The sequence below is a fragment of the Misgurnus anguillicaudatus genome, chromosome 24 (assembly GCF_027580225.2).
Source record: "Misgurnus anguillicaudatus chromosome 24, ASM2758022v2, whole genome shotgun sequence".
In the NCBI taxonomy this organism is placed as follows: Eukaryota; Metazoa; Chordata; class Actinopteri; order Cypriniformes; family Cobitidae; genus Misgurnus; species Misgurnus anguillicaudatus.
Genome location: NC_073360.2, coordinates 15,317,623 through 15,345,074, shown reverse-complemented (window position 1 = coordinate 15,345,074; position 27,452 = coordinate 15,317,623). Strand labels below are relative to the sequence as shown.

General features: G+C 36.6%; 3 protein-coding genes and 1 non-coding gene across 4 annotated transcripts; 2 read left to right on the top strand and 2 right to left on the bottom strand.

The window, feature by feature from the left end:
- Positions 1-1,219: 1,219 nt before the first annotated feature.
- Positions 1,220-4,807, bottom strand: LOC129437794 (RIMS-binding protein 2). The gene is made up of 5 exons (XM_055196096.2): positions 4,091-4,807; positions 3,817-3,979; positions 3,588-3,691; positions 3,441-3,512; positions 1,220-3,138 (listed from the first exon to the last, which is right to left on the bottom strand). Exons 1-5 carry the CDS (start codon positions 4,295-4,297, stop codon positions 3,073-3,075), a joined length of 612 nt encoding a protein of 203 aa, XP_055052071.2. The 5' UTR covers positions 4,298-4,807; the 3' UTR covers positions 1,220-3,072.
- A 2,222-nt stretch (positions 4,808-7,029) lies between these two features.
- Positions 7,030-11,573, top strand: ywhag2 (3-monooxygenase/tryptophan 5-monooxygenase activation protein, gamma polypeptide 2). Its single transcript, XM_055196094.2, has 2 exons — positions 7,030-7,313; positions 9,950-11,573. Exons 1-2 carry the CDS (start codon positions 7,227-7,229, stop codon positions 10,604-10,606), a joined length of 744 nt encoding a protein of 247 aa, XP_055052069.1. The 5' UTR covers positions 7,030-7,226; the 3' UTR covers positions 10,607-11,573.
- A 4,510-nt stretch (positions 11,574-16,083) lies between these two features.
- On the bottom strand, positions 16,084-23,901 carry camkk1b (calcium/calmodulin-dependent protein kinase kinase 1, alpha b). The gene is made up of 17 exons (XM_055196093.2): positions 23,425-23,901; positions 22,598-22,920; positions 21,525-21,572; positions 21,036-21,089; positions 20,900-20,951; positions 20,687-20,820; positions 20,562-20,598; positions 20,448-20,469; positions 20,111-20,199; positions 19,827-20,026; positions 19,690-19,743; positions 19,540-19,613; positions 18,763-18,850; positions 18,550-18,678; positions 18,008-18,105; positions 17,872-17,898; positions 16,084-17,581 (listed from the first exon to the last, which is right to left on the bottom strand). The coding sequence occupies exons 2-17, from the start codon at positions 22,853-22,855 to the stop codon at positions 17,509-17,511; spliced, it is 1,437 nt and encodes a 478-aa protein (XP_055052068.2). The 5' UTR covers positions 22,856-22,920; positions 23,425-23,901; the 3' UTR covers positions 16,084-17,508.
- Positions 23,902-25,172: 1,271 nt separating this feature from the next.
- LOC129437790 (uncharacterized) lies at positions 25,173-27,430 on the top strand. The gene is made up of 4 exons (XR_012367814.1): positions 25,173-25,491; positions 26,074-26,245; positions 26,557-26,639; positions 26,955-27,430. It is a non-coding gene; the product is annotated as an uncharacterized protein (transcript).
- The last annotated feature ends 22 nt before the right edge of the window (positions 27,431-27,452 follow it).

Here is a 27,452-nt window from a genome sequence, read left to right as displayed (position 1 = left end):
CCTGTTTAGGTGTATTATTATTTTTTATATTACAGAGAAGTCTCTGCACCTCCCCACTTCCTTCTCTGTTTGTCAAACAAGAGTTTGAGGTTTGGGTTGTCTAGACAACCAAGTCCATCTCGTGCAAGTCGTGTTCAGGGAAATTCTGCAGAGAGATGCGATGCACGCATTCAAGCTTTCTAGTTTAATGGTGACACTTTATTTTACGGTGTCTTTGTTATACATGTTACATGTAATTAGTAATAACAGTACAGTAAATATGCATTATTACATACAAATAAACCAAACTCTAATCCTAACCCAAACCCTATGTGTGAAAGATGTGTGCATGACTTTCAGATTGGCGTATAGATTGGTAACTTCCTACACCCTCATATTTGACACAAAGTGCACATAATGTGCTGATGAAACTTTGTGGTTTTGCACAACATAGCAGCTACCCCCTCCCCCCGTGAACTAAAGTGCTCAACAAGTGGATCATGAATATGCTTCATAGAGTAAATTGAAGACAATGTAAAGCTATTTACAATAATGCATAAAAATTATATTTTACTGCTGATATTTTCTCAAAGCAATGCCCAGGAAGTATTTAAGCGGACAAAATATTGAATTTACAGATCTAATGTTAGAGTGGAACACTGATGCAATCTGATCACATGGTGCCTACACTTCCTCTTTATTTTCGGTCTGATTTTGCTGTATGTTAAAGACCGAGGGGCTTTTATTCTCTCATATTTGATGCACCTTTTGGCTGTTCGAATGCCCTTAAAAGGAAATAGATTTCAGTCACACTTAGAACGAAACTTTATGTAGTCCAGTAGGCGTGCATGCATGCATTTGTGCATCTTTAAGACAGAGCCTATAGGGCCTCTTCCTGTGGTTTGTACCATGTGGCTTAAAAAGTGTTAAAAGGCGACAACTTCTGTCTCTTTTCTCTGTTGTTTCCGGGATCAAGCAGGCAGAGAACTGGTAAGTTACCGCTCTTCGATTTAATGTAAAATATTGCATTTATTTGATTATATTAATATGAATTGCATTGTATAAGACGATAACCTACTAACTGTAATACTGTTACAAGACACAATGAAGTGTATTGTATGCAAATAGTAACTTACACATTCATTTTTGATTACAAGATTTATTCTGTGTAGTGTTTGAAATTGTAAAAAGCAATACAGTTATCAACCAGTATGTTTTCAATTTTCCTATGCATCTTTCCTTTTTTTATTTATTTTAAAATACATTTATTTTCATAAGGAGCAGCAAAACTGGATGTAGTAAACTTTATGGGCAATTTACAGATATTACAGATATTACAGAAGATATAACACAGACAATAAAATATACGATTTTTAAAGCCTTGTGGTTTACAGTGACGCACTTTGCACACTATACAATGCTCGCACACAATCATGCTGAAAATCCAACCATATATTTAAAGATTATTCGAATGGCATTCAAAGCATAAAAATCAGTTTATTACATTTTCTTACAGGTTAAACAAATTGCTGTAAAACTGCATTTGGAGCACATGGAGATAAGAGGAAGTAGATGCACAGTACCGATTGGACCACAGAGAGAAAAAGGCGGGAACTTCAGAGGTACAGTGCAGTCACTCATAAAGTAGACAGCACTACTAAAGGTTATTACACAGTGTAGTGTTTCCTACTTTATGGATGAGTGTACTGTTTGCTGCGATGGACAATCACAATCGTGTGGAGCTCCACAGATGCTGAAGACTCTTGAAAATGTAATTTTTTTGAAATATTAATAAAGGTTGTGCGTTATGATACTGTGACTGTGTACAAAACAGCTGAAAATGTACTGAACATCATTTCGATAAATCTTTTTGAGACATTTGTACGACTAATATGAAGCATGTAACACTCCAAATGACCACTAGATAATGCAGTGATTGACAGATATGACCAAGATGCTAGATAAAACTACACAACGCCAAAGAAGGGATCCTGGAGAGCACAAATTTTTTAATAAAATTCAATTTTTAAAAACATTGCACAATGGATTTATTTACCAGAAAGAGTTCATTAAATGTTTTATAGAAAGGTTGTACTGCAATATTTTTTTTAAAACATGCTCAACCAAACAATTGAGATGGCACAAGTAAGCTAAGAAATAAGCTAATATACAGTATGGTCTAATGTCAAACTTAGAATTGTAATTAAACTTAAACATAACAATTTATACCAAAGTTTTTTGTTGGTTGGTAGCCTTATTTTTCTTAAGTTTGAACACTGAATTTATGATAAATTAATATAAAAAGTTATAAAACTGGGGGCTCCTGTGCACCACCTATTTGCCCTCTAGGGTAAGGTGCCAGATGTCCCCGTTTTCCGGGGAGAGTCACGTTTTTTGGGGTTCGATTCTCCATAAACCCACAACAATAAAAAGATGAAAACATTCAAAAGGGTTTTTCCCCGAGTGTAAATTCATAGACAATAACAAATACGTTTTTAAGGATATTTTAACCATTGAACTATAGGACATGTTCCTACTTGTTATTTGAAAAATCTGGTCACCTACTCTAGGGTGCAATTTGAGAACCACTGTAATATAGTAAATGTTTTACATCAAATACTATTTTAACGTTTTTTTACTCTAGATGACTGTTTGGTGTTGGTCTGTAAAACATAAAATTTTGGGTCAGTCAGAAAAACAACTTGTTTTTCATTGTCTTGGCCCCATTTGTTCAACACCGTTTTTTGGTGTGACGTACGCAAGGTTAAGTATTCTTGAAAAAGTACTCTTGAAAATAATTCAGAGAAATTGTTTAATTTTAAATGAAAGTGCAACAAAATTGTTAAAATAAGATAAATGCAGTTGTTAAGTAAGAATAAAGTTTTTTACAAAATCATTTTACAATTTTATAAATACATTATTACAGCAATAAAAAGAAGACACAAAATCATTACCAGTCATTTAAGGCTATAATACGCTAACTGTTTTAAATAGCTGTAGTATTAGAAATCAATGGAAGAAATAAATTCATTTGAATGTCATTTACTCAGATTGGTTTAAAGGTGGGACCTCAGATCATGATTATTCTTTTCTTTAGTCCCAAGCCAACGGTTGCAAGAAATTTGAAGGCACAAGACCTCGATAGCCATGTAGATCTCCCTAAATCGATATAAGACATACAGAAAGTCATACAGAAATTTAATTTTAAAAAGTAAACTGAGAAATATAGAGCAGCGTTTCCCAACCCTGTTCCTTGAGGCACACAAACAGTCTTCCATATCTGATCCCATTATTTCTCATCTTGGAATCTTTACTAATGTGTGGGTTCAGATGGAATAGAGTTGGAAAAAAATAGTGTTGGTGTGCCTCCAGGAACAGGGAAACGTTGCACTAGACTAGAGTAAAAGTGAGACAACTAGCCGCAAGTTTCCCATATAGCAGAAAAAAATCACAATACTCACATAATAAAATCCATCGCTGTCCATTTCCCCAAAAACATATATGATATCTCCTGCACGAAAAGGAAGTTCATCCTGTGTGAATTAACAATAGAAGTTCAATTATTTAAAATGAACATATTTAGAAATACTACAAATCAAATCAGTCACCTCAATGTCCATATTCGGAGAACTTTCCCAAGGATCATAATCATAAATGGCCACCATCCTGTGGACCTTCACATCGTCTGGCACACAGGAAGATTCACTAGGTGCTGATTTTAATATATGGGTAAAATAAAAATTTTAAGTATAATAGTAGGTGATAGTTTATAATAGTTTAATAATTTACTGAACTTATGAATATAAATAATCAAGAAAAAAAAAAAGAAATGTTTGCCTATAGAAGATGTCTCCTCCGATACAAAGCCTTGCTGTAATAGTTGAACTTTAAGCTCTCTATCTTCCACAGTAATTTCAGATACCATGTTGCTAGGCACAAAACCACAGCGGCCACCCGACTCCCCAGTGTAAAAACCATCAGCATCTTTATCCCCATAGACCTATAAACAAACAACACAAACAATCTGCTGTATTTAACATTTTTCCCCAAATATAGACTTCTAAATTCATGTAGAAGTCTGCAATGAGACGAAAAATAAAATGGTCTTTACTTTAATAATCTGTCCTTGTTCAAATGGCAGTTCCTCCTCCATTGTGTCAGGGTTTGGCGACATCACGGCAGGATTGTAAGAGTACAGAGCCACAAAGAGACGAACATCCTGGTAGTACATTTCCCTCTCAGATTCCCACCTCTCTATATCTTCTGGTGAAGCGACCCTCAGACCATCTGGATATAGATACACATCCAGCCCAATCATTCCAGAACTTTCTTCACTTTACTGTTCGTACTGTGCAAGTGCAGTACTGCAATAACATTGGGATTGAGAGAGGCAGCCAAGCTAATCTGCCTGAGAATAATCCTCTTGGTGGAAATGGATAAGTTTGGATATCAGCCCCATCTGGAAACTTGAAAGTAAAGTAAATGTATACTGGATGAATAAGTTCAAACGTTCACGTTAAGATGTGGTGATAAAGGAGAAACTTCCAATAAGCTTTGAGGAACAGGAATAATGCTTTGAGAGTGGATTTGACCCAGTCCTGCTGCAAACAGGCTTGCCGATTAGCTGAGCCATCCGTTCTGAACTGTGCCAAGTAGAGCTAGCTGTTAACCGCATTAGCACCCATGAACTGACCTTGTATCTACCTTTCACCTTTTTAAGACCAGTCAGTAGGGAGAACCAGGCCTATGTGTATAAAAAAGCTGATTCACTGGGTAATAATACTACAGTATGTGTACACTCTCAGAAATAATGGCACAAAAGCTGTCACTATTGGATGGTACCTTATTTTAAAGGTCCTATATGTAACATTACGGTAGAGATATGTATTTAATTGGTACTAATATGTGCCTTTGATGTACTAATATGCACTCTTCAGGTATCAAGGAATCAACAGATTTGTAAAAAAAATCTGAGAGTGTATAAGGTTAAACTGCTTACACTTGCTCTAAAATGATAAAGATACTGTCCCAGACTAAAATAACTTGACAAATACTGACACATCTTAACATATTAATGCAATATTGTTTTGTCTCACAATGCATACCAGTACTGTCTTTTGTAAGGGTTGTTTGTAAAAACTACTTAAATGTCTTAATATAACTAATGCCTAGTCCTGGATTAATCTGAACACTGTCCAGAAAACCGTCCCTAGTCAAGTTGGTTGGTACATTTTGCTTTCCAAGGGCAACAATCAATCTGATAATATACACTCACCTAAAGGTTTATTAGGAACACTTGTTCAATTTCTCATTAACTCTTTCCCCACCATTGACGAGATATCTCGTCAATCAAGAGAAATCGCTTCAATGCATTAGGGGTGTGGTCCTGGTCAAGACAATCTCCTGAACTCCAAACTGAATGTCAGAATGGTAAAGAAAGGTGATTTAAGCAATTTTGAACGTGGCATGGTTGTTGGTGCCAGACGGGCCTGTCTGAGTATTTCACAATCTGCTCAGTTACTGGGATTTTCACGCACGTCAGTCCTGTGGGCGAAAATGCCTTGTTGATGCTAGAGGTCAGAGGAGAATGGGCCGACTGATTCAAGCTGATAGAAGAGCAACTTTGATTGAAATAACAACTCATTACAACTGAGGTATGCAGCAAAGCATTTGTGAAGCCACAACACGCACAACCTTGAGGCGGATAGGCTACAACAGCAGAAGACCCCACCGGGTACCACTCATCTCCACTACGAATAGGAAAAAGAGGCTAGAATTTGAACAAGCTCACCAAAATTGGACAGTTGAAGACTGGAAAAATGTTGCCTGGTGTGATGAGTCTCGATTTCTGTTGAGACATTCAGATGCTAGAGTCAGAATTTGGCTTAAACAGAATTAGAATATGGATCCATCATGCCTTGTTACCACTGTGCAAGCTGGTGGGGGTGGTGCAATGGTGTGGGGGATGTTTTCTTGGCACACTTTAGGCCCCTCAGTGCCAACTGGGCATCGTTTAAATGCCACGGCCTGCCTGAGCATTGTTTCTGACCATGTCCATCCCTTTATGACCACCATGTACTCATCCTCTGATACTTCCAGAAGGAAAATGCACCATGTCACAAAGCTCGAATCATTTCAAGTTGGTTTTTGAACATGACAATGAGTTCACTGTACTAAAATGGCCCCCACAGTCACCAGATCTCAACCCAATAGAGCATCTTTGGGATGTGGTGGAATAGGAGCCTCGTCCCCTGGATGTGCATCCCACAAATCTCCATCAACTGCAACATGCTATCCTATCAATATGGGCCAACATTTCTAATGATTGCTTTCAGCACCTTGTTGAATCAATGCCACATAGAATTAAGGCAGTTCTGAAGGCGAAAGGGGGTCAAACACAGTATTCGTATGGTGTTCCTAATAATCCTTTAGGTGAATGTATGTCTTCACATGATTTTCAAAACATTATCGTAACAGGTTTGGTACATTTACACAATACACACAATATGTCAGATAAAATGTTAAAGGGCTAAAAGGTTCCTAAAAGGTTATTTGTTTGTCTGTATGGTTCTGAACATTTACAATCCACATAACCTTTCTGTTACACAAAAGATTTTTGCAAAAAGGTTAAAAAAAGGTTTTAGGACTATATAAGGTTCTCGATCTGGGAACAAAAAATAGTTACTCTATGGTTCCTCACTTTGGAGAACCTTTTAAACCACCTTTATTTTTTAGAAATGTGTGATAGCCTATATGAGGGACACAAATAGAACCTGTTTTGCGCAATGAATGACCCACAAACATCAAAGTTGTTTATAAGTTTCATTGGTCATTTAACCTTTCTGAGCATGGGGGCACACCAACCTGAAATGTTAAAATACTGTGTCCGTGCCCCCTCAAAAGCCAGCACGCTAGTGACAGATGCAGTAATAGGGTGTGACTCACTCTCCCATCTTGCATTTGTTCTCTTTTAAAGACCCCTGATGTACCGCTATCACCCTGATCCGTGGCCTCTGGACTCCCATATAAGGACCGCGTTACATCACGCGCGAGGCGCCCACGTTTATAGCATACTGACGTAGCCCAGCAGCGCGTGAGGAGGGGCCAGGGTGGCCCGTCGGTACGAGCGCAGACAGCACGGAACAGCTGCAGAGAAGCTCGCGTTCATTGAATTACACCGCATAGCTCATTTTATCACAATTTCTCCTGAAAAACAAATAATATCGTACAAACCTTAACCATCCAACATGGTCGACCGCGAGCAGCTGGTGCAGAAAGCCAGGCTGGCCGAGCAGGCAGAGAGATACGACGATATGGCTGCAGCCATGAAGTCGGTAAGTCAATGTACCCTTGAGATTGAATTTAGCTTGATATTTTCTCGAAACAATACGATTTGGGAAGGCATTTTCATGTGTGGAAGAGGTTTGATGGTTATGGGGCGAACTAGATGAATTACAACGATCATAGGTTGATTCCCATAATAAAGACAGGTGTCTTCATTATCTTGTCGTTTTAAATATGTTTTTCGGGTGTTATCTATATGAGAAACGAGTGATTTATTAATGTCAGTGCAGAGGATCGGGTGTAGACTGTCTGGATCTTGGGCGGTGCCTCGTGTCTTATCCCAATCCCAATTGAAATGAATGAGACTACACATCACAAATGCATTTAAAATCTTTTTAAACAGCATTCATTGAAAATATGCATTTGATTTCTTTTTATGCCATAATTTATGCGTCTTCATTAACACCAAGCCATTATTTGTATCTATTATAGTTTCATCATTGCTGCTCATCTATCTATTGCCATTAATGCTTCAGATTTTCATTATCATATCATTTAAAACACATCTGTATTATATATTCATCCTTGTGTAATATCTGACCATATTTCCTGTCCACATATGGCTGTTATTAAGATATTTCCTCTAAACCAACGTTAGAGGCAGCAGAAGTCCTTCTGGAATCTTCCATCCTTGTCATATTGCAGCAGGGTCCATGATTCACATATTGAGCTCAGCATCCAAATCCTTAACCTTATACGTTGTAAAGGATCATATCTGCAATAGGGTGTGTTTATTACTATGTCATTACATTGACATTTTAATGGTATTAAATAAATTGTACACTTTATTGAAAGATTGGAGGCAGAAAACATCTGCATTTAAATCTGTAATGCTCCATCAGCATCCTGATTATATTCCCATTCGAGCGATGCTTCAGCGGTGCTCCTTAATTTCTGCTTGGTCAAGTGTTGACATCATGCTTTTTCTGGAGGGGAGTCACCTGTCTTCTCTTACGTCCTATGGGATTAAATGTTACATACCCATCGTAATATCTTTCCCTATACAACATTACTTTAGACTCAAACTCTATACTTATTAGCATTTAATTGTTGTAATGGTATCTGAAACTGGTAATTCACCAAAATCTGCCAAGTTTCATCCATTATGAAGATTTACTACTACAAATAACCCCACCCACTACAAATCATGGTTTGCACTTACCCAAAATTTGTATTAAAATCATCAATACACCCAAAAACATGGCTACTACTCTCACTTTTACTATAATAAAACCAGGTTTGATATCTGTAGGAGTTTATATGACGCTTTATAATGCGAACCTAGACGTGTTAGCAGTCATTAGCTGTTTTAGCCTATCTGCAGACAAGATTCACAAAATCAATTTTGCTCAAATGGATTACAGACATATTAGCTTGGTCTGAGTCCCAGCTGACTATTAAAACAGAAAGTTCACATCCTTGAAGGCATTGTTTCGTATCTAAATGCCGGACGGGCCCTTTTAGCTTCATGGATCGGTGGGTGAGATTTAAAAGCAGTTTAACTCTAAAGTTGCTCGAGTCCCGGATAAAAGCCCATTTAGCTAGAGACGTGATGGGAAAGTGCCTACGGTGCCTCCATTATCTTGATGTGTTTGGCACAAAGATTGGCTGAGATTAAAACTTGTGGTGTGAGATCATCAAGCTAGTTGGCTAGATTTTGCTTCATGCCATTGTGTGTGTACAGTAAGCCTTAAACAATCTCTACATGTTTGCATCAGATTGCAACATGGCTATGTGGGTAACAAGGTTACCACCCCCATCTACTATCTGTATTGAACAGAGTTGCATAGTCTGACATAAATAGCAATTTCTTTTTATAAAATAAAACCCTTTCATATCCCTCTGCTTGGGTTGTCCTCTTCCTGTTTTTCGTTGTTCCTGTTTTCTCGTCTGATCTGTATTGATCTGTTAAAGCTGTCTTTGCTCGTCTTTTGTATTCTCAGAAGAGGGCATCGTTATTGCGTTTGATGCAATAATTTTAGTGAGCATGGCTAACATCCAAACCAAACAGAAACCTTGATCTGAGATCAAAACTGCATGACATTGCTTTTTATCGTAATTCATTAGAAATAAAATATTACATTATGATGCACTCCTTGATCAAACTACAAATATTATGGTTTTAATAGTTTTTAATATAATTTTGTAGACAAAAATTGGAATTAAATTATGATTTATTTGAACATAGGTAAATGGGTTGTATGGTCCTTCCAGCTTGGCAAAAGAAAAGGTCAACGAGAAGGCCAATGAAACACACAGCAATCGTCTTAACTTACACTGCAGCTGCCCTGGGGAGCATGTGGGAACATTTTGCGCCCCACCCCTAACCCCTCTCTTCACCCTACCCCCACCGTCCGTATCGCCAAAGTGATTTCCCCTGATATGTATTGTCTATTGATGGTGAAGCAATCGCCTTAGATAGAGTTGGACTACTGTACAAAATGAGACGATTGCCATGGAAACTGCACTTGGCGTATAGCTTTTACTCATCCCCATGGCTGCGCAATGCATTCAGGCAGCCGATGAGGCTTTGTGTGGATGTTATGCAACCGAAAATAACTGTTTTCCAGTTAGTAACAAATTCCAGTTTCAATGTTTTCTTCAAACGGCATTCTGTCTTTTATAGGTCACCGAGCTGAACGAGGCCCTGTCCAACGAAGAGAGAAATCTCTTGTCCGTCGCCTACAAGAACGTGGTAGGCGCTCGCCGATCCTCTTGGAGAGTCATCTCCAGCATCGAGCAAAAGACCTCGGCGGACGGCAACGAGAAGAAAATCGAGATGGTGAGGGCCTACCGTGAGAAGATCGAGAAAGAGCTGGAGGCGGTGTGCCAGGACGTGCTCAACCTGTTGGACAACTTCTTGATCAAGAACTGCAGCGAAACCCAGCACGAGAGCAAGGTCTTCTACTTGAAGATGAAGGGTGACTATTACCGCTACCTGGCCGAGGTGGCCACGGGCGAGAAACGCTCCACCGTGGTGGAGTCTTCGGAAAAGGCCTACAACGAGGCTCACGAGATCAGCAAGGAGCACATGCAGCCCACTCATCCCATCCGATTGGGATTGGCCCTCAACTACTCCGTGTTCTACTACGAGATCCAGAACGCCCCGGAGCAAGCCTGTCATCTCGCCAAGACCGCCTTCGACGACGCCATCGCCGAGCTCGACACCCTCAATGAGGATTCCTACAAAGACTCAACCCTCATCATGCAACTCCTCCGAGACAACTTAACACTGTGGACGAGTGACCAGCAGGACGACGACGGCGGGGAGGGCAATAATTAAAAGCAGGCCTCCTCTCTATCTAGAAACACAAAATGGCTGGTGGACTTTGGCAGCGGCTTTTGCCATGGTTTCCTCTGCGGCAGCAGTTCTTTATTTTTCCACGAGTTAAAAGAAAAAATATCAAGGGCGGTTAAAAGGGGGGGCTGAAGTCCTAGTTTGAATATATACAGAAATATATATAGTTGAATGGGCCTCCCTCTTCTTGGTTATCTTTGACATTTGCCAAAAGCACTGAAATGTCAGTCAATCAGCCGGAATTGGTCGTTGTTGGTTTGGAATGGCAGCCTCACACTGGCATATGGACTGATGTATTTCAAAGCGATGCTGCTTATTTTATGTTTTATGGGAAAGCATTTCAAAAAGAGGGTTAGGTGCATTATTAAAGGCGTTGGAAAGAGAATATCGTTTCGAACGGTTCCAGTATTAGTCACGAATAATCGGCCCTGCACTACTAGGTAATTGGACGTTTCACACTAATGCTTATGCTCACCTACAGTCAATTAGCTATTATGTGAAAGTGCGGTTAATGAATTAATAAGTCATTTCGAATGCATCTAATAGATAAAGTTCAGCCATATAATCGTACTCCGCTAATAATACTGGAACCATTCGCCTTTTTTCGAAGAACAAAAAGCAGAGATCGAAAAAAATAAATAAAGAGAAAATATTGCAGCTTCAAAGTTTGTGGTTTACTTCTGTGTTTAATTTATTTTTGCACTTGCCAAGTATACTGTTTTGTCAGTGTAAGATAATTACAATGATACTATCAATGATTCAATATTGTGCATGCTGGTGATGTATTTATACAATAGCTTGACTTTATTAACTTATATCTTGGATGTTATGTATTACTATCATTGAAAAGTAAACTGGCTTCATATTGTTTATTTATAATTTATCAGTTTTTGTTTTGATTTGCTATTCCAAAAAATCGTGATTGTTAACAATAAATCGATCTGTTATGGGCGTTGCTGTCGTGACATGGAATGTTTCTTTCTTTAGCTATAAGCTGACTTTAGGAAAACACTACTGATCAATGAATTGTACAAGTGTTTCTCTTGGTAAATTGTAACCATGACATTGTTAAGCAATGAACAATATATGAGTGCTCTTCTTGTCATATTATTATGCACATTGAACACATGTGGTTTAAACAACAGTGAAGTTACCGAATCAGTGTTTCCGTGACCGATTCAGAACATGGACCATAAATTGTTATCGGCAGTATTTTTCCGATTCGATTATTTGCTTTTTATTTTTTCCTTTTTTTACTTTCAGCTGTCTCCTGGGTGACAAATATCTTGAATGTGAATTATTATGTAGCAGTTGCACAAGAGCAAAAATAATTATAACAATAAAAAGGAAAAAAAAACTATTTCACGTAGTCTTAGATGCATCATGTCAATGTTGGTCATGTGTATTGTCCTGCTATTATTTGATCAAGGAAATAAAGTAAGGAATTAAACTCAAACATCAACTAGATATTTGCAATTATGAGCAACGTAGCTTAAAAAAATTCAACTTTTATGTATTTACATTTATGCATTTGGTGAACACTATTATCCAAAGCCAAGCATTACAAGGTACAAAGTTTTTGCGCTGCTAATGCAATGCTCTACCACTACCACCAATAATGCATAAGGTTGTGGGTTGATGACACATACTGATTAAATGTATAGTTTAAATGCACTGTAGATCGCTTTGGATAAAAGTTTCTGCCAAATGCATTGTAAAAGCTAACTTGATATCTACAATGATATGAGCAAGAGGACTTCTTTGCAGTGGTCATTGCATTTTCTAAATTTCTAAAACCCAATGCAGATCTGCTGGTGAACACCTTGGTATCTTTAAAAGCACAGTGACGAAAGCCAAAATGTCAACAGGTCTGCACACCCTGTGGTTAACTCAACACCAAATGGGTTTTCTCTGCAGTGCACCTACTATCAATGATTAGTGTTCACACCACTGCATTGCAGAACTCACCTATAATAAAAGTGCTTAACAGATTAAAAGTGTTTCAATATGAATTGGCTTCAAATATGCATGCATTACAGAAATGGCTTGATAAGTAGGTTACCAATGACAACAAGAGTAATAAATGGCTGATCTTGATTTGAAGGTCACATGATTAATCTGTGCACCTGCTATCTGTCTGCATTAACTATCGTAACCAGCTTGACTAATAATTAATCATTTTATACCGATGATAAACTCAGATATCTAAATGTTATTGCGAGGAGCATTGCATGAGTAATACACTTTGTTTGTATCTGTAAAATCCTTCAAACCTGCTATAGACACAGAAATCTGAGCATTCTGCTGCGGATTGCTACAGCAACCTACACCCAGTAGGGCAAGAGATGAATTTCTGTGCTCGAAATGGTCCACAATAACAGCCAATGGAAGACACGGTGAGCTATCGTATCCACCAATCCTGTGCGTGTTGCTAGGGCTCGAGAAAAATCCTCATTCCTATTGACACTCTTCAGACATCTAGAGCAACCTGCAAAGAGATAAACATCAGAGACAGCATTAAAATTCAAGGGAAACCTGTCTCCCCCTGTTCACATTGAGACTTTAGGACACACAGAGCAAGCCTCCATTTTCTTCAGCATTATGATCAGATGCAAGACATATATACAATCGTAGCATTCAGTATAATACATTTGCCCTGGATATATAGTAAAGAGGTTACCTATTAAAAAATGTTGATGTAGATCACCTCAAAATACTGTATATACATGTATGCAACAACACTGGATTTTTTTCAGTTGATGCATCATTGATTTTATATTTTAATCAATGTATTGAATTTGAATATATTGAATTTGCTTTTTACAAGTAGAATAGGAAAAGGACGTAATAGATCTTATTCTCTGTTCACATTGTAACTTTTACCTGCTGGCTGTGATTATGAAATTATGAAATTGACTTCCAACAACAACAGAAGATTATATAATATAATTTATTAACATGCAATGTAGATGCATTTATATAATAACCAAATAGTTTACATTAAGTACCAATGAAATAGACAATTTACCCCTTTAGTACATGGTGTTGCAGAGTTATATATATAAAACTCTGATTGGATTTGCAAAAAGAAAAAAAATCAGCATCAGTGTTAATAGCAGGTGGGTGCCATAGACAATTTAAAGATCACCGAATACGGCACACTTTTTAAGATGCGATATTACTCTCAGAATGTGTCTGTAAAGTTTCAGGTCCAGATACCCTTTAGATCATTTAATATACAGTACTAGAGGTGGACTGTCCATCTGGAGCACCGAGACATTTCCCAGTGGCCTGGTGGTCATTCTGGCCTGCTTGCTGTGCAGTCAGCTTTGCTTGACGGATGAATGAAAATTCATCATTCTAAATCTATGAATCAGGCAATCGTGGACCTTGTGATTCAAAAATGCCACCACAGACCCAACTTCAGCCATGCTATATCTACCAATCGTGCAAATAAAAGGGAGCGCAAATGCAAAGGATGAGCAGATAAAAAAGCTGTGGCCACAGATGCTGCTAAATCACAGAAATGTTCAGGGAGCAGGTATGTCAAAATTACAACACATGTTGGTTAGTTATTTCCTAGTAAGTCACTGGCACTGCTGCTGCAAGTTTCAAAGTCAGGTGCCGGTGTGCTGCATTGCTTTGTGTATACAGTCGGTACCGGGGAAACCCCAGTATTCTGCAGTAATGAAAGCGTCTGGCAAACAATGAATTTGCATAAATAAGTTCTGCTGTTTTGTGCAAACCACAGCGAAAGGCTGAAATGGGAAGTTTATCATTTTATTAAATATTTTATGAAAAACTGTATCATGCAAATCATGTTTTAACTGTCATTTCATCTTTTAATGTGCAGTTCCTTAAAAGGTCTTTAAATTCTTAAATTAGATTTTTAAAAATCCTCCAGATGCCCCCTGAATGATTTTTGAGAAGGTGGCCAAGGAAGCAGTATACTTGAGTATTGGAAATACATAAAATATAAATATTTCAACATTTGAACTGTGTCTCATCCGTTTTAAAACATGGGTCTTCAACAGGGGGTCTGGGGTCCTGGTATTACTAGGGGTCCTCCAAATATTGTTTAAATGCATTTCTTTATGCAATTACACGCAAAAAAGTTAGTTAGTTCAGAGGGAAAATGCAATTGTTGTCATGACAGTTTTTGGCACTGAGCAAACAATTGTTAAAAATATAAAAAGATTTTATTAGTGTTTTGTGACAGACAAATAAACCTATCGGTTAAACATTAACCAATAAAATTTAGTTATTAACTGCTGTTGAGTGTCTTAAAAATACATTACATAACTGGTACATAAATCTAACATAACACATGAGTTAGGATGAATTGTAAATCCTTTTAAAATGCTTTTTAATCTTTATAAAGGGGTTGAAGATATGAATATATGCGCTCTGTTGTAAGGACTCAGGACCACAGATAAAATGCCCATCATACACAAAGGCTATATACAATATATACAGTATTGTGCAAAAGTCCTAGGCCACCACCACCAGACTTGTTGTTTTAGAAGTTTTAATGTCCATCCATATTTATTTTTAAATCTATTTTATTAAGATACAAACAGAAAATACGGTAAATGTACACAAAATTAAAAACAAAACAATTTTCAGAACTAAATGTCTTCTTCAGGCATCAGTCAGACCTCTCTTGGCATAAAACACATCTTGAGCTTTTTTGAGGAGACTGAAGTCCTGAAGTCATTCGATTAGAATTTTTTTTTTTTTTTTAAGTTAACCTATGATGGGTTGTGTCACCCCAATATACTAGGTTGTTTTAGCTCATTGTTGGGTCAAATATGAAAATTTTTTGAGTTTTCTGAGACACAGTGGCTGGGTTTGTCCCTTTTGACCCAGCGCTGGGTGGAAAAACAAGCTTTTTTAAGTGTTGGTATTATACAGACCCGGCCAACAGGCCCAGTGCAAGAAACAAGCTGGTGCAGATATAAGATTGGCATAGATGAACAGAAGTTGAATGTGTGCTGTGACTGCTTGCTTAGTGTGAAAACATAAAAATAAAGAGCCTTCTGAGCACCTTATTACAGCTTTAATGCAGTGTAGTTGTACACCATTGCCACACATTTTTTTACCATTGTTACATTGTGGCCATTTAACACCCTAACTGTTGGAGTAGCCTACATGTTTCAACAAAAATATAAAATCTATGCAGCAACAATGTGCTTTAAAGTCTTGCATATCTATTAAAAGCCCTTGTTGTTTCTCTTTTAAATACTATGGAGGGATACGGCAAAGCGGGAGATGTGAAAAATATGAATGTGCTTGCATCCTGTGTCCTGATTTACCCATGACGCTCTGATATAAAAAGCTGCATTGTACAATCCAATGTCCCATTTTCTTTTATCCTCCACTCCAATCCGAAACCATCTCCAGCTTCATATTCACACAAATACAGCAGACACCTTTCAAGTCACTGCCAGTCTAAGCAAAAAAAATTTATGAATGCACATCTGAATTAATATACACTAAATATTTCACTAAAAGATTAATGCTCTGTGACAGCTTTATATGCCTGATATAATTTACTTGTTAAGTATACTGTAAGTGTCGGCTAGCAATAATAAGATTTACAACTGTAATGTTATCTGAAAATGCATTTCTAATGAAATCAAGTTTATTGACCATACATTTAAAGTGAAGTCATCATAACATAGATAACAGTGACATAGCACTATGTATAGTGTCTGCTCTTATACTGTAATCCTGCACAATATGTTTTAGACAGTTGTTGACAAAAACGTAAATATTGGACCCAGATCACTGGGCAGAAAAAAATTGAATTTAGAAAAAAATCTCCCAACTCTATCCTCTTTCTTTAAATATTTAATTTTTAAATAAAAAGTCATCTCCTATTCTGTTGTTGTTTTATCAAGTGAGTACCTCATAAAATAGCCCAACATTAAATATTCAAGGGCTTTGTCTACATAAACTACAGAACAGTTTGTTAACCAGCAGACAAAATAAACTGTGGAAAACTTCAAGTATGTTCAGCATTACACAGACCAGATTAAATATCTCATGCAAACTTATAAGAATTTCAAGTTTTTTGTGTGTTGCTGTCACATGCAAGCTTTTCTGTCATTAGCACAAACTCACACAATTCTGTAAATCTATAAACAGTTTACATTACAGACTTTACATTTGGCACTAAAATGCAATCTTGAATGCATAAATATACAACAGCTGTTAACTACATTTCACACATTCTTATTTTACATACTGCATGTAAAAGGAACTGAGAATTCAAATTCTCCTTCATTTTTTGACACTTAAGAGGGTGTAATACTATAAAAATATCCTGTAATTTCAAAAACAGCTTTTCTTTAAACCAATGTCAGAATACAACTCATCCCGAAAGGCCCGTGACCATGACATCATAGCAATGCAAAAGAATTTAAGTTATTTTGCATTACTATGATGTCACAGTCACAAACCCCTCAAAACAAACTGCACTCTGACATTGGTCCAAAGAAGAGTGTAATGTCAAACTTTTCACATTTCACACAGTATACAACACTGTTTCTCAATAGCAATGGGTGGTTACTTCCAAGTCTTCCATGTGGCACACCCACAAAAACAGAGGCTCAAAAACAGGGTAGAATAAAAGTCTATTACTAATTACGACATTTTTTAGGTAAAAACCCTTATAATGCTATCAGTGGACCCCAGAAAACAGTACAAAACAATAAAATAAGCCAGTTGATGACCCCTTTAAAGGTGCTCCAAAAGTTGTACATGTTTATAGAATTGAAATGTTATCACAGGAAAATATATACAAGAAATAATCCATTGCGGATACATGTAGAAACATTCGTCTATAATCAAACAATCGGTCTGGTTTACAAGTACTTGCAAACTCATGAAAAAGTTTCATCCTCAATAAGATTTTCCAGTTCTCCTTCTCTGCTGCCAACACTGTTACTTCCCCTGCTGTAGGACAGATGAACCATCATAACATGAATTTGTGATACAAACATCACACACAAAAAAACAACAAAAAAACCAACAATTGAAATACTTTAATGTTAAAGACAATTAGTTGATAACTGACTCATACTGACTGTGACGTGTTGTGCATTGTAAATATCAAAATATATTTTTATATTACTTAACAAATTAAGTTAACAACTTCAACTTGTTTTTATAAGTTATGTCAACTTATTACTAGTCAAAAGTTTTTTTTACAGTTACAGTGTGGCATTATCATAGTTAAAAGTTACCTTAAAGGGCGAAATAGTGACATATCCCTGCAGAAATTCAGAAGAAAATGAAAAAAGTATTATAATTTTATGAACAACAGCATACAGTAGGATAAAGCAGCATGCAGTGGTTTGAGGTCTTATTTTTGTTACTTACAAGGTCAGACCTCCAGGGGCCGACATAGACCTGCCCTGCCTGCGACCCTCAAATGGATTACTGAAAGAGCGCTTTCGCAACATGGATTTTACAAGGATCTGCAGTGCAAAGTTAAATAAGCATATAAAACAAATAATTACAATTTTACAAAAAAAAAACTACACTCAAACATCGTCACTGGGTCCGGCCCTTTTCTGTGTACCATTTCGGTAAAGATAAAAATACAATGGGTACCCATGTGTACCTACGAGTTACTTATATGTAGACAATATGGTGTACTTTTGGTAAGGGCACAGCCTTACAACAGTAACAGTGTTGACACTATGTAACATAATTTGACAGTAACAGAACTGACAAATTTGGACAACAGGAAAAATAATTTTCAGCTACATATGATGGAAAATATTATATTAGACCGACAGAAATTTCCACTCTCATTGCCACTTTATTGAAATTACTAATTTTCAGTAAATCTTGTTACTAAACCAAGAATTGCCCTGACAAAAAAATCAACAAACATTTAAGTTTCAAATGTCACTCACCACAGCAGACAGACTGGGAATAAGCTTGACCGAGTTCTGGACTTCTTCTGCTGTCACCTCAACCACTGTGCAATGTTCCTCCTCCAGGGGTAACAGATCAGTACCATCAAGCGTTACCCACGGGTGCAACTAACAGAATTACACAGAATCACAAAAACCTGTTATAAAGGTACATACGTTAACAAAACACATTTTCCAGAATAACAAATTCACCTTTATTTCAGGTATTGTGATTCTAGTTTCAGGGACTTTATCCAGCATTTTGAGGATGAGCTCACTCAGTTCCTCACTGATCACAGGCCTGTGCAAACAAAACAAAAGAAATCAGACGTGTTGTTCAACAAAAAACACTGTAGAATTAAAATAGGCCTATTTATAAATATTACCTGCCCCACATTTGTTTTAATAGCAAATATGTTAACACAAGATTCAGAAAGACAACTGCACTTGTCAAGTAATTTGAGTGTTTTTAAAGGTGCAATGTGAGATTTTTAGCGGCATCTAGAGGTGAGACTGTAAATTGCAACCAAAGGCTTAGTCCACGGCTCCCACTCCTTTCGATACACATAAAGAAGCTACGGTAGCCGCGACAGGACAAACATGTCATCGCCTGAGACAACGTAGGGACGAAAAGCGTTCTGTAGAGCAGTTTGTCCATTTAGGGCTACTGTAGAAACATGGCGGCGACTTTCATAATAGGGGGCCCGTGGTGTATGTAGATAAAAACGGCTCATTCTAAGATTATAAAAAGAACACAGTTCATTAAGGTCTTTTTACACCACTGATAATATAGTTATGTTTATTATACTGCATTTCTGTCAAGAGATCATTCTAAAAGTTACATATTGCACCTTTAAATGTGCTTATATTCTTAAATTAATATGATTATTAGTTAATGCTAAGTCTTTTTTGATTATTGCATGATTTTGTTCATTTAATAAAAACATTTACAAAAACATCATTAGTGATGTGTTCAGGTTGTGTGTTTACTTGTCTGGGAACTCCACTGGCATGGTCCTGATCTTCTCGTGAAGGCCTAAGATGTAATCATCATGAAAGGGACACTGCGCACAAAAAATATTAACAGATCTGCATCTGGTATACACAAGCTCATAAAACCGCATTTAAACAAGGCCTTACCTTTCCGAAGACAAAACAGTATAGCGTTACTCCCATTGCCCATACATCTAAAGCCTGAAATCAGTAAGAATTGAGAAATTGTTAAATGCAGAGGACTTTAGTTCGCATGCAGCATAATGAAGATGTTTGGTTCTTACCTTTCCACTAAATCTTTGCTCCTGATCAATTAGAGTTTCAGGCGCCATGAAAGCTGGAGTACCCGCACTATTTGACAGGAGAGCATCCTTGCCCTCAAACTCATTACTGACACCAAAATCTGCTATCTTTATATGCCCATCATCCCCAAGCAATAGATTTGAGGGTTTGATGTCTCTGTGAATGATTTTCTGGTAGTGTACTAAAATATAAAATATATGAATTAGCAGCTTATTTTGCACAAAATGACTTCACCATAAAACCCCTCATATGTACGATAACTTACAATATTCAATTCCTAAAATTACATCTCTGAAGTAGTAACGGGCCATGTCCTCTGATAGGGGATTGTCAGTAGGGACCTCCATTATTGGACTAGGAGCAGACAAAAATGATAACAAATTGAGTATAGCTATAGTACACTGTCAGAAATAAAAGTTGTCATTGGGACGATACCCTAATTTTACCATTTAGGTACCTTTAATGTACAAATATGCAATATGTCTCTTTCAGGAACTAATATGCACTCCAAGCTGTACTTTTTGAAAGGGTGCCGCCCCAATGACAGCTTTTGTACCTTTATTTCTGGGAGTGTATTACGGCCTATAGGTGCAAATACTCACCCTTTAGGTACCAAATCAAAGACTATGATAAAAACGTAGAAAGAACAGACAAAAATAAGATAAGACAATATATAGCACAGATCAAATTTGCAGACTAACAATAAAACTACTTACCTAAGTGCAAGTTATCCTCAGCAGGGTCATCAAGAACCTATCATTCGACAGATCTTAAGTTAAACATTACATAAATGAAGTAATCTGTAACATGTCTGGTTAAGGACACTATTGCTCTGACCCACCTCAACTAATTTGACAACATTAAGATGGTCAAGTTTCTTCAAGATGGCAATTTCTTGATATATTCGGTCCAGTAGGCCGATAGGTTTTAAAAGGTTTTCTTGTGATCCATTAGATTCTCTGGAAGGAGGACGCCCTACAAAACCATCACACAACATTATCGTACATTAAGTTACTGTAATTAATTAACCACACATTGTATGTTTATTGCTTACTTGTGAATCCGAACTGCTTCATTAGCTTCTTTTTGGATACCAGCTTCATAGCCTATAAACAATAGTATATTTTAATGTCGCAAGCTGATATATGATATTATAATAGTGCTTTTTATTTCAGTTCATATTTGCTTACATAGTACTGGTCGTCATCTTCATTATATGCTAATTTGACCACACCATACGAACCCTGGGTAAAAAAGGTAGATAACCTTTAAAACAAATGGGGGTGGTTTATGTATAGGGTTTAGATTAATCCAGAACTAGGCCTTAGTTATAAGGACATTTGAGTAGTTTGTACAAACAAACCTTTCAAAAAACAATACTGGTGTGCACCTTGAGACAAAACAATGTCAAGATATGTCAGTGCAAGACGTTTATAAAACTATGGGGAACTCAAATATGCATTTTAATCTGGGACTAGGATAAGCCCTGTCCGGGAAACCACCAATGGTGTTTATGTATAGAATAATTGAGGATGGGCTGTTGAATTATTTGAAAATAATGCACACCAAGGTGGTAATGCCGTTACACAGAGGGTAAAAAAGACATAAAAGTGTCTGCCAAATGTGTAAATTTAAATGTAAAAATTGAAGAGTAAATGCCAACCAGTGCATACGCTTACCTTCCCTATCTGATTCTTCAGTTTATATTGGTTGAGCTGAACACAGTCCTGAATAGAGAAGGACAGTATTGCCACAGATTTATAAATGCAAGTACAATACACTGTCAGAAAAAATGGTCCCTAAAAATGCAGCTATAAAAAGTGTATTTATTTTACTTATTCCGTTCAAAAAGTGAAACTTTTATATTATATTCATTCATTACACACAGACTGATATATTTCAAATCTTTCTTTTAATTTTGATGATTATAACCGACAACTAAGAAAAATCCCAATTCAGTATCTCAGAAAATTAGAATATTGTGAAAGGTTCAACATTGAAGACACCTGGTGCAACACTCTAATCAGCTAATAAACTCAAAACACCTGCAAAGGCTTTTAAATGGTCATTCAGTCTAGTTCTGTAGGCTAAACAATCATAAGGAATACTGCTGACTTGACAGTTGTCCAAAAGACGACCATTGACACCTTGCACAAGGAGGGCAAGACACAAAAGGTCATTGCAAAAGAGGCTGGCTGTTCACAAAGCTCTGCAATCACATTAATAGAGAGGCGAAGGGAAGGAAAAGATGTAATAGAAAACAGTATACAAGCAATAGGGATAACCGCACCCTGGAGAGGATTGTGAAACAAAACCCATAAAAAAATATGGCGGAGATTCAGAAAGAGTGGACTGCTACCACGAGTGTCAGTGCTTCAAGAACCACTACGCACAGATGTATGCAAGACCTGGGTTTAAGCTGTCGCATTCCTTGTGTCAAGCCACTCTTAAACAACAGACAGTGTCAGAAGCGTCTCGCCTGGGCTAAAGACAAAAAGTACTGGACTGCTGCTGAGTGGTCCAAAGAGATGTTCTCTGATGAAAGTAAATTTAGCATTTCCTTTAAAAATCAGAATCAGAACTTTTCAAAGGATACTGCTCCAGTGACAGCTTACGGCCATTTCTTGACTTTTTTGCTACCAAGTGTTTGCATAGATACATTGCAAAAGACCATTCACAGAAAATAGCATTACAATCCCATGACCTCTGTCTGAACGCATACATTTGGTATAAAATCTAATGTACAACTCACATCTCCATCAGAGATAGACACCCGCTTGCATTCAATAGTGGGTCTCCTGGCTGTCCTTGGGTTAGTGCTGCTCTGGTAACTCGATCGCTCCTGCAAGGACAGCTTGCGATCTGAGAGACTTAATCGATGCGGTGTGGTCCTGTAACCATTGGGTGGGGTCTGCCTGTTGGCAGCCACATTCATGGCTGCTACCATGTCGGCCAGTTCTGCATGGTAATCTTGGTCCAGATCCAGTCTGTTGGCTGTGTCAGCACTCATAGTGTTGGTCTGAGCTGCTTATAACACAGGAAACATCTCAGGGGACTTCAAAGTGTTCAGAGGATCTGTGGGAATATCAAAGTGTTATATCAGAATAAAGCCTGGTTTGGAAATTGTATAGACTTGTGACTTTGCTTTCTTTCAGAAAAAAATATTATTGAATAACATTTTGAGGGAAAATTCAAGTAAAAAAAACTGTAGAAACCGCATCTGTTCAGTGCTGTTATTATAGAAACACAAAAATGTCATCTGTATAAAATAAATATGCTTGAACAGAGCATACTGTTTATTGTAATGTGTAATTCTATAAATAATAATTCATTTTGTAATTGTATATTCCTATATATGTATATTCCTGTATATTCTATCCTATACAAAATGGCAACTATTTCTATTCAATAGTACAAAAGCAAATAAGTTTTCAGAATATTTTACAGGAATAAGAAATGAGCCAATACGTAACCACAGACTTAAAGTGTTGCATAAGAAGTTAACCTCTATCAAAACAACATAATTTGTTTAAGTTTTACAAGTTTCTTACAGGATTACTGTAAATGTTAAGTACTTACAAAAAACAGCAGGTGTGTATATTGTCAGCCATAAGACTTTTCTTCTGCTCACCAGGTACAAAAACCTTTGTGTTCCACAAGCACTGAGGACTGAGGGATCATAGAGGCAAAGAGGATTAACTTGTATGGCCACATTTAGTCCACTGTGCTATATCTGTAACAAGAGTCTGTTTACATTAACACAAGCAGTTATCAATGAGATGTAGGGTCATGCAGGGTTATGTAGGATCTCTGGTTAAATACATATGATGTTAAGATGCAGGGTGCACAGGAATTGACTGGCTAAGTTTATATATTGAAGTGAAAGTATAACAGGATAATTAACTCCTTAGAAAGTTTATTAGGAGGATAGGAAGATCAAGTGTTATGTAACTTCCAAAGGGACGTGCTGCTAGACAAGAAGACTGGATTTTATACTCTTTTAGCTCATTTGTGTTTTTATATTTTGTGTTTTGAAATATATAAAGATGTGTGACCATGCCTGTGAAAACCCAGCTAAAGTTTTTTTTGTGATTTGCTGTTTTCTACAAAAAAAAACATCCTGCATAATATAATGAACATTTTGTGTAACTATGACCTTAAAATCTTTCATATTGAGTGAGTAAGGTCATGACAAAGATTGAAATCAAACTTTGATGCTCGTATTGTTCAAACTTTTAGGGTCACTTAAATGTACAAACCTTAAAATAAGTTTTGTGGACAAAAATTTTATTGTGCAGAAACCTTCTTTCATTACAAAACTAAAATACCAATTCCAAACAACATCAATTTTAAGAACTTGATATTGTGTATATTCCAGATTAAAAACAAATAATAAATAAATAAAATAATTTATAAGTGATATATGAAACCTATAGTTAAATGAGACATATCATGAAAATCAGACTTTTTCCAAGTTTAAGTGCTATAATTGGGTCCCCAGTGCTTCTATCAACCTAGAAAACACAGTAACTTAGTTTTGGTAAATCATTCTCGTGAAAAAGGTCATTGAAATTTGTCTCTGTCTCTCTTCTGTGATGTCAGAAGGGGATAAAACCGCCCCTTAATCTGCACTATCCAACCATGGCACTGCCATTTAGTGCAGAGATTAGCTGGCACATTTTTGTTCATAAGTGGCAATTTTGACATGCTGTAATAAATTATCTATATGGTATTTTGATCTAAAATTTCGCATATGTACTCTGGGGACACCAACGTTTTATTTGACATCTTAAAAAAGTCTTGTAAAATGTTCCCTTTTATGATGGCTCTATATTCAGGTGTGCATAATTATTATGCAGGTTTTCTTTTATGCCCAGGAGTAAGACCCAATGCTATAAAAAATTGCCAAATTAAAGGTGAATTCATTAAACAAGAAATGCCGCTTGAGGCAGCAGGATCACAAAAACTAGGATGAAAAGAAAAGATAAGTGTAAATATATATATTTTTAAGTAATAATTCGTTTTCAGGGTGAGACCTGAGATTCTCTGCAATTTCTAGTCCAAGTTTGACTACACTGAAATTGACAGAATAACACAATATAACAAATCAAAAATTAATTTGGAATTTTTTTTAATAATTCCCAAATTAAGTTACATTTGTGTTATTCCCAAGTTTTGATGAGTTTACAATTATTCTAAAATGTGGAAAAATAATATTAAAATATATTTTTCATAAACATTTTATTATTAAAATATGAATGCATGAAGTGACTCCAAGAGTTTGAATGATGCTGTATAAACAACTACATTGTTTCTTACACTCAGAGCTGTCCAGGGTGCTGAAGGTCTACTGAGATCGCTTGTTTAAGTTATAAAATAGCCAATATCACACGGGGGACAACTTCGGGAGTCTCTACGTAACCTGTGATCATGTTTCAAGTTTATACATCACCAATAGACCAGATGAGCCGGGCTGTTCGCCCTCTATCTATCTATCTTTTAGATCTTTATAAACAGGACGCAATGTATCGCGAATTGGAGTCGACGCCTAATTTGGATTATGTAAAATATCTAAACAAAGCTCAACTTCTGGATCTTCTGGAAGACGATGAAACCATACGAGCGACTTTCAGAGTCAATTCAAAGGTAATATTCAAGATACAAATACACATAGTCAGAAAAATATGAATTTGTTTAATTTTGAAAATATGAATTTGTTGGCCAATTGTACTACAATTTAACTAGTTAATAGCTTACTTTTAGCCTAATATTTACTATGGTAAGGTTCGAAATACACTACAGGAATTTTACTACAGTTCACATACTGAGGTGTAATACTATATTTTTTATAGGGGGTTTTACGGTTTTATATTAAGTTGTGGAAATCAGCTTTCTTATTGTAAAAGTAGCCATTTGGTACCAGTAAATAATTGGTCATGAAATATTGATTTAAAATATTTTAGTAGCTCATTTTGTAACCCAAATTTAAGAGAAACTGGAGTGATTAAACATTAAAGTAGGACCGTTCAGGATGACTCGCAATATCGCGAATAACCAATCAGAATCAAGCAATCATGAACGCCATAACACATGATCATTTTTAAAAATTATAATTTATTAATATTTTAACTAATACATAGACCTTTAAAGCATTTAGCATGTTACCATTTTTGTTGCATTTTTTTAACTGTAAATAATTAAATCTAACATTTAAGGTTTTGTCTGCAGTTAAAGGCTCTTCAGAGATCTAAAGCAGTCTTGCTGTCCTCCAATTGCTGGCTGGCAAAGCAGAATTTAGTTTATAAGCCCTATTTGACCAAAACTAAGCTACTCTTAGCTGAAAAACACCAGGAACTTGGTCAACTGGTCTCATCAATTCAACACAAAGAAAGAAAGCTGGGTAAGCTTTGAATGTGATGAGATTCGTCTTGTAATACATCACCCTGTCTATGAAATCCAGGTTAAAGTCTCATAATTATGAGATAAGAAACCTCAAAGTTTAAATTCACCTAGTAATTTCACACTGATTTAAATCTTTGACATGACCTTACATCGTATTAAAGATATCAAGGTTATATTTTCACAGAATTTTATGTAGAAAACAGTTAATTACCAAAAATAATGACTTTAGCTGGGTTTTTACAGACTGGGTGACATATTACTTTTTAATGTACACCACAACATTGACTTGATTTTTTGTTGGATTTGCAGAAACTTTACAGCAGAAATTCAATCTTCGACTGATTCATAGATTATTTAAAGAGAAGATCAATCATTCTGTGAGGCAATCTAAGGTGCATTTAAGACAAATGTATTAAAAGTCAGTTTTTAAAGGCGGGGTGCATGATCTCTGAAAGCCAATGTTGATGTTCGAAATGACCTAAACAAACACGCCAGAATCTGGACCTTCTTTTGAAAGACCCACCCTACACATACACAACCCATGAAACGATGTCGGTTAGTAGACACGCACTTTGCTGATTGGTCACAAGTGTGTTTTGGTACTCGGCCCAACTCAAAAATCATGCACCCCGCCTTTAAGTATCCGGTATTAAGACTTTATAATATATTCCAATCCTTACATATAATGTTCATCTTTTGCATTACAGTATATATGGCAGACATTCAAAGAAGGAAAACTGCTGCCTAAAGATTTTGTGGAATTACTCCAAAACGCACAGAAATTGTACCATAAACGTCTGGTTCAGGCCGAGAAGATCCAGGATCTCATTGCAAAGACAACAATTTACGAGAGAGATGTTTTTCCTTACATTGGGCATCATTTAAACCTTCAGCACACACCAACCACAATCAATGTTTTTGCTGGCGTCTCTCCTGTTATCTTGCTGCCTGATCTTCAGACATCACATCTTGCTCCCCTGAGGCATCATGGCTGTCTTGATTCTTTTTTGATATCCAACAAAGACCATTGTAGGTGCACAGAGAATCATAGATGGCCACAAAGACATTGTTTCTTAAAGCCACTTGAGAAGATTCACAAGCCAAAAACTCCAGAGTAAAATGTTCTGAACATTCGTCTTTACCAATGTGATAAAACATTGTGGTTATAGGTTTTGAATTTTTTTTAAAAATACAAAAGCTATAAA

Coding starts and splice junctions, on each gene's coding strand:
- LOC129437794 (XM_055196096.2), bottom strand. CDS start 4,297: ATGATTGGGCTGGATGTGTATCTATATCCAGATGGTCTGAGGGTCGCT. Junction 3,692..3,816: donor GGAGGAGACATCTTCTATAG/GCAAACATTTCT, acceptor TATTAAAATCAG/CACCTAGTGAATCTTCCTGT. Junction 3,139..3,440: donor ACAGCGATGGATTTTATTAT/GTGAGTATTGTG, acceptor ATATCGATTTAG/GGAGATCTACATGGCTATCG.
- ywhag2 (XM_055196094.2), top strand. CDS start 7,227: ATGGTCGACCGCGAGCAGCTGGTGCAGAAAGCCAGGCTGGCCGAGCAG. Junction 7,314..9,949: donor TGGCTGCAGCCATGAAGTCG/GTAAGTCAATGT, acceptor TGTCTTTTATAG/GTCACCGAGCTGAACGAGGC.
- camkk1b (XM_055196093.2), bottom strand. CDS start 22,855: ATGAGTGCTGACACAGCCAACAGACTGGATCTGGACCAAGATTACCAT. Junction 20,200..20,447: donor TTTGATTTGGTACCTAAAGG/GTGAGTATTTGC, acceptor GTCTGCTCCTAG/TCCAATAATGGAGGTCCCTA. Junction 18,106..18,549: donor TTCCCAGTCTGTCTGCTGTG/GTGAGTGACATT, acceptor TTTGCACTGCAG/ATCCTTGTAAAATCCATGTT.